This window comes from Cricetulus griseus, chromosome 5 (genome assembly GCF_003668045.3).
Source record: "Cricetulus griseus strain 17A/GY chromosome 5, alternate assembly CriGri-PICRH-1.0, whole genome shotgun sequence".
Lineage (NCBI taxonomy): Eukaryota > Metazoa > Chordata > Mammalia > Rodentia > Cricetidae > Cricetulus > Cricetulus griseus.
Window position 1 is genome coordinate 178,706,019 of NC_048598.1, and position 11,569 is coordinate 178,717,587.

The 11,569-nt window shown below is 42.4% G+C and overlaps 1 gene segment (V, D, J or C); it reads left to right on the forward strand.

Moving 5' to 3' along the window:
* The first annotated feature begins 3,356 nt into the window (after positions 1–3,356).
* Positions 3,357–3,940, forward strand: LOC103164411. The segment is given in 2 exon segments: positions 3,357–3,402; positions 3,486–3,940. Coding segments are annotated over 2 exon segments (501 nt in total).
* Positions 3,941–11,569: the final 7,629 nt, after the last annotated feature.

Here is an 11,569-nt window from a genome sequence, read left to right on the forward strand (position 1 = left end):
ACATATGCTAACCACAGTGAACCTCCATTTTAGGCACAATATAGACACCAGGAGTCTGTTGGTTTAACTTTCAATATCTCCCAAATTTCTCCTTTTATTTGGGCAAATATTTCCTCAACAACCATATGAGTCCAGTTGACACAAACCTTGAAATCACCAGCACTTTCTCACCAAGCTATGGTTTCCTGATTATGGTCAGTGAGAAAAGAATTTAAACAGGCCAGGATGGAAAGACCACAACAAGGCTGACGCTTGACAAGTTCATTACTAGCAATCCAAACTTTTATATTTATCATTCTGATTAGAGGATTAAAATGTGTAAGGAAACCTTATATTTGACAAAGATGCTAAATCTATACAATGGAGAATAGATAGCATCTTCAACAAATGGTGCTGGCACAACTGGATTCAGACATGCAGAAGATTGCAGAGAGATCCATATCTGTCAACATGCACAAAACTGGATCAAAGATCTCAACGTAAATCCAGCCACACCGAATCTTCTAGAAGAGAAAGTGGGAGATACCTTTGAACGAATTGGCTCAGGAGACTGCTTCCTAAACCTTACAACAGAGGCACAGGCATTGGGATCTGCAATTAATAAATGGGACCTCCAGAAATTGAGAAGCTTCTGTAAGGCAAAGGACACAGTCAGTAAGACAAAATGACAGCCCACAGAATGGGAAATGATCTTCACCAACCCCACATCTGACAGAGGGCTGATTTCCAAAATATACAATGAACTGAAGAAGCTAGCCACCAAAGCACCAAACAATGAAATTAAAAAGTAAGCTGCAGAACTGAATAGAGAATTCTCAACAGAGGAATCTGAAATGGCTGAAAGGAACTTAAGAAAGTGCTCAAAATCCTTGGCCATCAGAGAAATGCAACTCAAAACAGCTCTGAGATACCATCTTACACTGGCCAGAATGGTTAAAATCAAAAACACCAGTGACAATCTATGCTGGAGAGGATGTGGAGAAAAAGGAACACTCCTCCATTGCTGGTGGGAGTGTGAAATTGTAAGACCACTTTGGAAATAAGTATGGTGGTTACTCAGAAAAATGGGAATCAGTCTACTTCAAGATCCAGCAATTCCTCTCCTGGGTACATACCCAAATAATGACATACATACAACAAGGACATATGTTCAACCATGTTCATAGCAGCATTGTTTGTAATAGCCAGAACCTAGATGCCCTCAACTGAAGAATGGATAGAGAAAATGTGGTACATTTATACAATGGAGTACTACCCAGCCGAAAAAAAAATGGAATCTTGAAATTCGCATGCAAATGGATGGAACTAGAAGAAACCTGAGTGAGGTAACCCAGTCAAAAAAGACAAACATGTTAGGTACTCACTCATATATGAATTTTAGACATAGAGCAAAGGATTACCAGCCTACAATCCTCTTCACCAAGGAAAGTAGGTAGCAAGAAGTACTCTAAGGGAAAAATGCATGGACCCCAGAGAATGGGAAGGGGCAGGAACTTCTGAGGTAATTGGGAGCATGAGGGTAGGGGAAAGGGAGCTGCCAGAATGAGTGGAGGAGAAGAGGAGATGAATAAATGGAGAAAGAGAAATGTTGAGTTGGGAGAAGAATAGAGGAGAGCAGGTTCAAGGAGAGATCTGGCACTAGGGAGATTTCCAGAGATCGACGAGGATGATACTAACTGACAATCTAGGCAATGGTAGAAAGGATAACCTAAATGCCCTTCCCCTATAATGAGAATGATGACTACCTTTATGCCATCCTAGAGCTCTCATTCAGTGGCCAATGGAAGCATAGGCAGACACCACAGATGTACACTGATTGATCTCTGGAACTTTTTGCAGAGAAGGAGGAATGAAGATCAAAGGGTTTGGTACCAGGCTGTTGAAACCCACAGAAATATCTGGCCTGTACAAGGGGGAGCACATGGACCCCAGACTGCTGTCTGGGAGGCCAGTCCAGGACTGATCCAGACCCTGAACATGGATGTCAATTAGGAGGCCTCGGAACTCTAGGGGGCCACTGGTAGTGGATCAGTATTTTTCCCTGGTGTAATAAGTGACTTTGAGAGCCCATCCCACGTGAAGAGATGCTCTCTCAGCTTGGACACATGGGGGAAGGATTAGGCCCAGACCTGGATGATGTGGTGGACTTTGGGGAGCCCCCTACCCTGCCTGGGGATTGAAGGGTGGATGGTGTGGGAGTGATGGGGAGGGGAAGGGGGAGGGGAGGGAGAGGGAGAAGTGATTGACCTGTGAAGCAAGCTTGTTCCTCATTTGAACTAATAAAGAAAACATAAAAAAGTGTAGGGGAAGCTGTAGCCAGGCCTACTTAGGGGCTGGCTACAGGTGTGCCTGACCATGCTTGCGAGGGCGTGGTCAGGGTGACATAGAGCAATACTTGCATGGGACTGTGTTTTTTCTTTTGGTATGACTTTTGTACTTGCTGTATAGACTGCTGCCATGCCGGCTGGCTAGGTTGCTCTGCAAGTAAGGCTTTTCCCTATTAAATACCCTTATATTTCTTCCTGACTCCATATTGGTAATTTCCCACTATATCTGGTTGTCAGGAGCAGGATATTGGAAACCTACACCCCATTTGGGACAGGCTGTGGGTCGGGCTGTCTACAGCTTCCCCTACAAAAAAAGTGTAAGGACATTTTCGAGAACAATGGGGCCATTAATCAGTAGGACGGAAATCAGATGAGGACTAGAGGGAATTGAAAGAGACACACTGACTGCAATCACAATGTTCAACACAGTCTACATGGAGCTCAGCAGGCTGACCTCTGAGGTCTCTGCCATCTATTATTGTTCATCAACACTTCAGCTGTGTTCTGACATCTGAGATGTGTCAGAAACATTGAAGTGGCAGGAAACTAACTTGGGGTGTAAGGACAGGGAATAGTTACCTGAAGACTTTCTCAGAACGTGTGATCAAGTACTGAGGGAATGAACACACTATACGCAAGATTCATAGAGCAGGAATTTTAAATGAGAGAGCTTGTTCCACACATTCCCTTGTCAATATCAATGTGAGTGTGTTTCTACCACAATTGAGTCACTAATTTACAGTACCAATGTACTGATGTTACATCCTCAGCTTGTGCACTTGGATCCAGGGAGGAGTAAATTATCCATTTCCTCAGAGATGATGCGGACTTGGCCCTCAGCATCCAGCTGTGCAACCCAGGTCGCCTCCACCTCTTTCTCTAGCTGGACTGGGACCTTATCTAAGAAATACAGTGCTCATGAATATGCAAATTACCTAAATCTATGGTGGTATATACAAAGATGTTCACACCATCAACAACATATGATCATTGTCCTCTCCATAATCACTTAGAACACAGGTCCTCATCATGGGGTGGAGCTGGATCATTGTCTTCCTCCTGTCAATAATTACAGGTAAGGAATTCCCAGTTCCTAACCTGAAGAAAGAACAGGGGCTGATGATGACAATGACATCCAATCTCCCTTTCTCTCTAAAGGTGTCCATTCCCAAGTCCAGCTGCAGCAGTCTGGGCCTGAGATTGTAAAGACAGGAGCCACAACACAGTTTTCCTGCAAGACTTCAGGGTATGCCTTCATTGGCTACTATATTAACTGGGTGAAGCAGATTCCTGGACAGGGCCTGCAGTGGATTGGAAGAATTTATCCTGGAATTGGTAATACTGACTACAATCAAAAGTTCCAGGGCAGGGCCACACTGACTGCAGACAAATCCTCCAGCACAGCCTACATGGAGCTCAGCAGCCTGACATCTGAGGACTCTGCAGTCTATTACTGTGCGAGAGACACAGTGTTGCAACCACATCCTGAGTGTGTCAGAAACTCTGGAGGAGCAGGAAGCTGCCCTGGTACTGACATGACAGAGAAGATCAGCCTGGAGACTGGCTCAGAAATAATCATTCTGAATGTCCCTTTGTCATTCACCGTCTTATAAGGAAGCTCTTTGTCAGATTTTCAAAGGACTGCTGGGAATAAAGTTATGTTGCTTCAGGATGTCCTTATTATACAACATACCTTGATCAACCTTGTGACAGTGAACACCTCCATTGACATGTTTTTTATCTAATAAATCAAAATAATACAATCTATAGCAAACATCATGAAATACATATCTCTTAAATCTAAGGGTCTGTAGCTGTTGCTGGGGTAGATGGAAATAAGCTATAATATAGATTACTCCAGTAAGAGACAATTCAACAGCATGTGGCCAAATTAAAGCCTATTTCATAGTCCAATTTTGTTTGCCTACAGCAAGCGAAAGCAGTTTGTTGGAAGGGTACACATTGATTGGGGGGAGGTGTCATGTGGACAGAATGATAGGAGAGACCCCAGTCTTCATATACTTTCCATGAATACATGGTAGGGAGGGTAAGAGTTTGGGAGATGTTGTAAGAGTGGATCAGCATCTATCGGTAACAAGAAGAACAGATAAGAAGCATTGGGGAGATCGTGACGGAAAGAGAGTTATATACATAGAGACACAGAGAGTCAGAGAGACAGAGAGACAAAGAACTTAAAGATGACTGGATACTGGGGACAAATATCTGGCAAGAGATTGATGTGGTATATGATAGAAATGTATTGCGTGAAAAACAGTAATTATTATGAAGTTTTTTATGGTCCATTAAAATCCAAAAATCCAGTGTGCAAATGTTAAAAACAATAGGGGAGCCTGAGGCAAATCATAAGCCACTGCTGGATCATAGCTATGAGAATCCGTGAGTGTTGTGTTGCATAAGCCACTGCTGGATCATATCTATGAGAATCCGTGAGTGTTTTGTTGTCCAGCTGGTCTTGTGAGAAGAAACTCACTGAGATGAACAAAGACCATGTAGCAGATGTCTGATATCCACATTCTAGAGAGAGATAAATCCTATAGATCAGCCCTAATCACGATCAGAAGCAACTCCCATAAGAGATCAACCTGATGAATGTGGAGCACAGGCAGCAGGGATGACCACACCTCAGCCATTCAGGGTTCTAAGGAACAGATGCAAAGACAGAATAGCAGCAGGTCACTGCTTGTGTCTGGAGTTTCTTCCTTTTGCCTACCCCCATATAACCAGGCTAAATCATTGAAACCTGGCAGAGAAATGATTTGTTCATCCAAGGACTCAAAGCTGAAGTGACTTCAGATCAGCAGCTAACTGCATTTAGTTGCTTTAAATGAAGTCAATTTCCTGCAATGCCACAGAAACAACCATATCATGGTCCAGATGAACCTTGGCCAAAACGATGTTTCTGTAATAGTTGAATTAATTAATGCATTAAACAATTATTTCCCAACTCTCTTTTCTAATGCAGGGTAACTATTCCTAGGAGCCACTTGAGACTTATCCCACACCACCAAAAAAATTCTACATCCTCAGGGGATTGGAGAGATGGGAAGACATAAACCATGGCACTACAGACCAGGTAACAGACTCCGCTCTGTCCTGTTGTAACCACAGACAGGAATCTTATATTTAGTTTGAGGAAATTAATGGCACAAATGCAGAAGATATTAACTAAGACACCCCAAACACAAGGCATATATGTAAAAGCATTTTGTGATGTGTTTAGTATTTCACAAGGATGAGCCTCTATACTGTTAATGTTAACTTAATATATATATATGTATATATATAAATTTGTATGTACACATATATGTATATGTATTCTTTAATGAGGATAAAACTTGTGTTATTGTGCATGTTAAACTTTCTCAACATGCTGTCCCCCAGCTCAGTTTCAATGTTGTAATTTAATGTATAGTACACTATTCATTCATCTTAACATTAGTTACCATTGAATTATCAAATTGAAATTTTTAATTTTAAACTTCTATGAATTTGTTGTATAATATTTGGTAAGATAAGCAGTGATGAGTTCATGTATAAAGAATAAAAAATTTAAATTAAGAGTTTTGAATCTTTTATAAAAAATAATGAATAATATTTTAATGGAATCATGGTCCTCACTGGTTCATTTTCTCTCAGATATTTGCACCATTACCTGCTGCCTCTAAGGCTCTCACACACCAGAGAATAATATATATCAGAAAGATATGCAAATATGACCTCCCTCTGCTCATGAAAACCAGCCCTGCCCTCACCCTGCAGGTCAGGCAGAGGACTCTAACCCTGTCTTCCCATTCAGTGAGCAGCACTGAAAACACAACAATCAACATGGGGCTGGGGCTGCACTGGGTTTTCTTTGCTGCTCTTTTAAAAGGTAGATAACACGGGATACTGAGTGTGTGAAGAGATATGAGTAAGAGAGACAGTAGACTTTCTGACAGTTTCTTCATCAGGATCCTCTCTGTTTGCAGGTGTCCACTGTGAGGTGCAGCTGGTTGAGTCTGGTGGAGGATTGGTGAAGCCTGCATGGTCACTGAAAGTCTCCTGTGCGGCCTCTGGATTCACCTTCACTGACTATGCCATGAGCTGGGTCAGCCAGGCTCCAGGGAAGGGGCTGCAGTGGGTTGCTAGCATAAGCACTAAACCTAATAATTATGCAACCTATTTCTCGGATTCGGTGAAAGGCAGATTCACCATCTCCAGAGATGATTCTCGAAGCATGGTTTACCTGCAAATGAACAACCTGGGAACTGAGGACACGGCCACTTACTACTGTACAGCTGACATTGTGAGGAGTCTCCAGTGTGAGCCCAGACAAAAACCTCCCTGATAGGTTCTCATTGCCAGCAGGGGGCGCTCAGCACATATAAAGCCCAGCTTCAGAAGTAATTGATTATTTTTTGCGGTTTTATCTGGGTGTCCTCTCCATCTGCTGGTTTTCTGGAGGATCCATTCATAATTATAGACTCAGGAATTGATCACTGCCTCTAAAATTTATGGCTTATGTTTTGACTAACATTCTTAAAACAAATATGTTACTTAGTTCTCTCTGAACAAATGCAGAAAGTATCTATGAGGGAAGAGTGATTCCCTGTGGTCACCAGGATCGGCTGCTGGGGAAGCTCAGGAACCTCAGGTGGATTTTCCCTCATACTGAGGTTAGGGCAGACCCCTGGCTGGAACAGTGTTAGTAATTCAGAGGGAACCAAGAGGAAATGGAGCCAGGCTGAGTCACAGTAAGCGCTAAGATTTGTCCAAACCTCTTTCCTCTTCTGGAGTACTGTGCATATAAGATTAAGAAGTGATAGATTTGAAATTTTGCTACATTGAGCTCCTGCTCAGATGACACTGGGGCCAGAGTTGTGGGATTCCAAGCTGACAATGTAAGAGATGAGTTCACGTCAACGTCATCAGGAGTCCAGCATACTCACTCTCCTGATTCATGAAAATGCATAGTCTTTGACACAGGGTATAGATTGCCATTGATTGCCATCTATTGGACATGCTTGCATGGTGCACAATACTCCTCGCACACACAGTTTTTCTATTCTACAAGGCAACAAGGACCACTTAAAACATCTCTTGATCTTTGCTTTATTGTAACTCTGACATGTCTGAATCCAATCATTCCTGTCTACGAATGCTTTTTTGCTTTTGTTTTGTTTTTTACCTAGAAGAATACACATAAACCTTGACTTTACAAACTCTGGATATCAGGAATACAAATATGCTGTCTTGATATCATGGCAACAATCTGACTATATTAAGACAAAAATAACAAAAACAACTTCAAAGTGGGATTCTCTGGCTTTTAAATTTTTTTAACTCATATAAAGTCAACAAGCTGTCTAAACCAAACCCTGTTGCTAGCAAATTTACTTTCTTTTTCCATATGACCTGGCTCCTTGCACAAACATGAGCACTCTCAGGTTGAGAGTTGATTTGGTTGTCTGTTTTCCTGCCCGTGTATTTATTTTCCTCCTAGAATTTCTTCTCAAAGTTCATCATTATTCTTCTTTATCCTCTGGACCTATTCCAGTGGATCACATGATACTCAGGAAGTGTCTCCTGCACCAGGTAAAGGAGGACAGAATCTCTTTGTGCCCTCCTCCTCCAGTCGTTGCAAAGTAAAATTTCAACACCATCATGAACAGTCTTGCCTTAATATAAACCACAGAGTCAGGACAGAAAGGAAAGAGGGTTTCCTTTATCTTTGAATTCTAGGGAACAGTCAACAGAAAGATTAAAAGTAACATGAATTTTGTGTTGTTGTTAGATGTGAACTAGCTGGACTCATGCAAGGTTCCTAGGGCTGACTTCTATGGGGACAGAATGGATTTCTCAAGGAGCTGCACAGGTTTCATCCCCTACAGAACTCCATCTGTTGGCTTACCTGATGCCTCACAGTCACAGAAGATTCCTAGGACAACCTTCCTGACCTGTGTGTCATGTGGAGACATTATGAATCTGTCTATGAACATTTCAGAGCAATCCAACATGGGAATGAGTTTAACCTATTGGAGACTATGTTCTGTCAAATAAACACAGTGGGACAGAGTCTGATGTTTAGTGTATGATCACTAACATTGTTAAATATTCATGCATGAGACAGCCAAAAGGAAAACCTAAATAAATTATTCATGCAGAGCCTGTGGAACTGGTGCAGAGAGGCCAGCAAAGGTGTTTCCTGACTCTACACAGAGTTTATTCCTCAGTTAACCACACACAAGGCCCAGGAGACCATCTCCTATGGCAGTTAGAACCCTCCCCTAGAAGGACACAAGATCAGTTAGTTCCTAGTATCTGTGGCACTCTGCTGGGAATGCTACAATAACAGAAATGACCCAGTTCAAAGACTCTCACCATCATCATGAAGACATTTTATCTCAGAGTGGAATAACTTTCTCTGTTGGAAAACTGGACCTTCATGGTCAACAGCATATGGGGTTCTAGAGCAGGAAGGAGAAGTTTACATGTAACCAGAACCTGTCTCCAATTATAATATATTCAAATGAAAAATGAGATTCCTCTAAGGGAGTCTAACTGGGGAAAGGAAACACACTAAGCACATGCTGGGGTACATCTCCTGATGTCATCAGGAACCCATTCAAATGCATTTGGGAGTTTCCCTGTCTCATAATATCACATAGTTTTATTGACATTTATTTATTTATTTATTATTTTATCCCACATTTTCTTTGACTATATACTACAGCTTCTAATTTTGTGTTTTTATGGGATTCGGGTCGTCTCTGCATCCACCCCAAAATTCATCCAAGTCCCACAGACGTCCTCAGTTGTAAGGATTTTCTAATAACACCCATTTCTCAGACTCAATACTGCAGTGTGGGCATGGAAGGGAGGTGTAGCTTGGTCTATGAACAGAAGAGAGGAGGTCATCTTTAACACACTGTAACAAGGGGGACTTCTTGCTAGAGACACCAAGGAAATTCAGTAAATGATGATTATAACACATAAAAACACACATTCAATAGTCAGAAACATGGAAGTGCACATACTTAGTGTCAAGTCAGAGATAGGGAGTCTTTCCTTGGCCCTTTTCTCCCTGAAAGTATAATTCCCTACAGGTATAAGTCGGTTAAAGGTATTTTTAAATCACTTTTCACAGAACTCTTATAGTGATTCAGTGTAAGTGCATGACAATTGAGATAGGTTCTGAGAACATACAGTGTTCTATGGACTCTATATTTGCTTCCTTCCCAGTCACAGTATCTTGCCCTACCATCTCCAGCCTTACAGAACAAGGACCTACAGTGTCACAGCATCACCTCTCACAGTTCATGCTTGGTTGCGTTTATTCTATAGAGTATTTGGTTTTGAATAAATGCTGGGTACTTGATAATCTCAAGGGTTCAGTGTCTTATTTTAAATCTTAGAACATTTATTTTCCGTTTGTGTGTGTGTGTGTGTGTGTGTGTGTGTGTCTGTGTGTGTGTGTGTGTGTGTGTGTGTCTGTGTGTGTGTGTGTGTGTGTGTGTGTGTGTGTGTGTGTGTGTGTGTGTGTTGTGTCTCTGTGTGTGTGTGTGTGTGTGTCTGTGTGTGTGTGTGTGTCTGTGTGTGTGTGTGTGTGTGTGTGTGTGTGTCTGTGTGTGTGTGTGTGTGTCTGTGTGTGTGTGTGTGTGTGTGTGTGTCTGTGTGTGTGTGTGTGTGTGTGTGTGTGTGTGTGTCTCTGTGTGTGTGTGTGTGTGTCGTGTGTGTGTGTCTCTGTGTGTGTGTGTGTGTGTGTGTGTGTGTGTGTGTCTGTGTGTGTGTGTGTCTGTGTGTGTGTGTGTGTGTGTGTGTGTGTCTGTGTGTGTGTGTGTGTGTGTGTGTGTGTGTGTGTGTGTGTGTGTGTGTGTGTGTGTGTGTGTGTGTGTGTGTGTGTGTCTCTGTGTGTGTGTGTGTGTGTCTGTGTGTCTCTGTGTGTGTGTGTGTGTGTGTCTCTGTGTGTGTGTGTGTGTGTGTGTGTCTGTGTGTGTGTGTGTGTGTGTGTGTCTGTGTGTGTCTGTGTGTGTGTGTCTGTGTGTGTGTGTGTGTGTCTGTGTGTCTGTGTGTGTGTGTCTGTGTGTGTGTGTGTGTGTGTGTGTGTGTGTGTCTGTGTGTGTGTGTGTGTCTGTGTGTGTGTGTTGTGTGTGTGTGTGTCTGTGTGTGTTGTGTGTGTGTGTGTGTCTGTGTGTGTCTGTGTGTGTGTGTGTCTGTGTGTGTGTGTCTGTGTGTGTGTGTGTGTGTGTGTGTGTGTGTCTGTGTGTGTCTGTGTGTGTGTGTGTCTGTGTGTGTGTGTGTGTCTGTGTGTGTGTCTGTGTGTGTGTGTGTGTGTGTCTGTGTGTGTCTGTGTGTGTGTCTGTGTGTGTGTCTGTGTGTGTGTGTGTGTGTGTCTGTGTGTGTGTCTGTGTGTGTGTCTGTGTGTGTGTGTCTGTGTGTGTGTGTGTGTGTCTGTGTGTGTGTGTGTCTGTGTGTGTCTGTGTGTGTGTCTGTGTGTGTGTCTGTGTGTGTGTGTCTGTGTGTGTGTGTCTGTGTGTGTCTGTGTGTGTGTGTGTGTGTGTGTGTCTGTGTGTGTGTGTGTGTGTGTCTGTGTGTGTGTGATTTCTATATTTCTAAATAATGAAATTCAACCTCACTTCATGTAATGTGTTTTTTAAAACATAAAATAAACATAAAATTTCTGGGTTTTATGGTATTAGAAAACCTAGAGGTATACTCTTGTCTCTGGAAGACTATTTCTCCTGCTCTGGGCTCCTTAGTTGCCTATAATCCTTTGACTAGAGCTGAGGCCTGGTAAACTCTGCTCCTTCCATGTTAGTGTGTCTGCTGATTTCATATTTGTTTGGCTCATGTTTCAAGAGCCTTGTCAGGTAGACTAGATGGACACATCTTCTCTAATATGTATAGGAGACATAATCTCAGAGAAGATTCACTCTTCCTAAGGTGCACACACTCTTTCTACTCCATCTCTTACAACAATTCCTTAGCCTATGAGGCAGGAGATGGGCCGTAGATGCATCAGTTGAGGCTTGGGCTTAACAACTCTGGATTTTATCTGCTGTGGTTTTCTGTAATGGCCTCCAAATTTTGCAGACAAATTCCTTGATGAGGGGAAATAACAACACTTATTTGGAAGTATGAAGACAAAGAGTTTGAGTGTAGTTAGAGATAATGCTAGTTAGTGGCAGTTAAATGTTTTCCTCCCAAACCTATGATGTGAGAAACCCTGGGTAGATGACTAG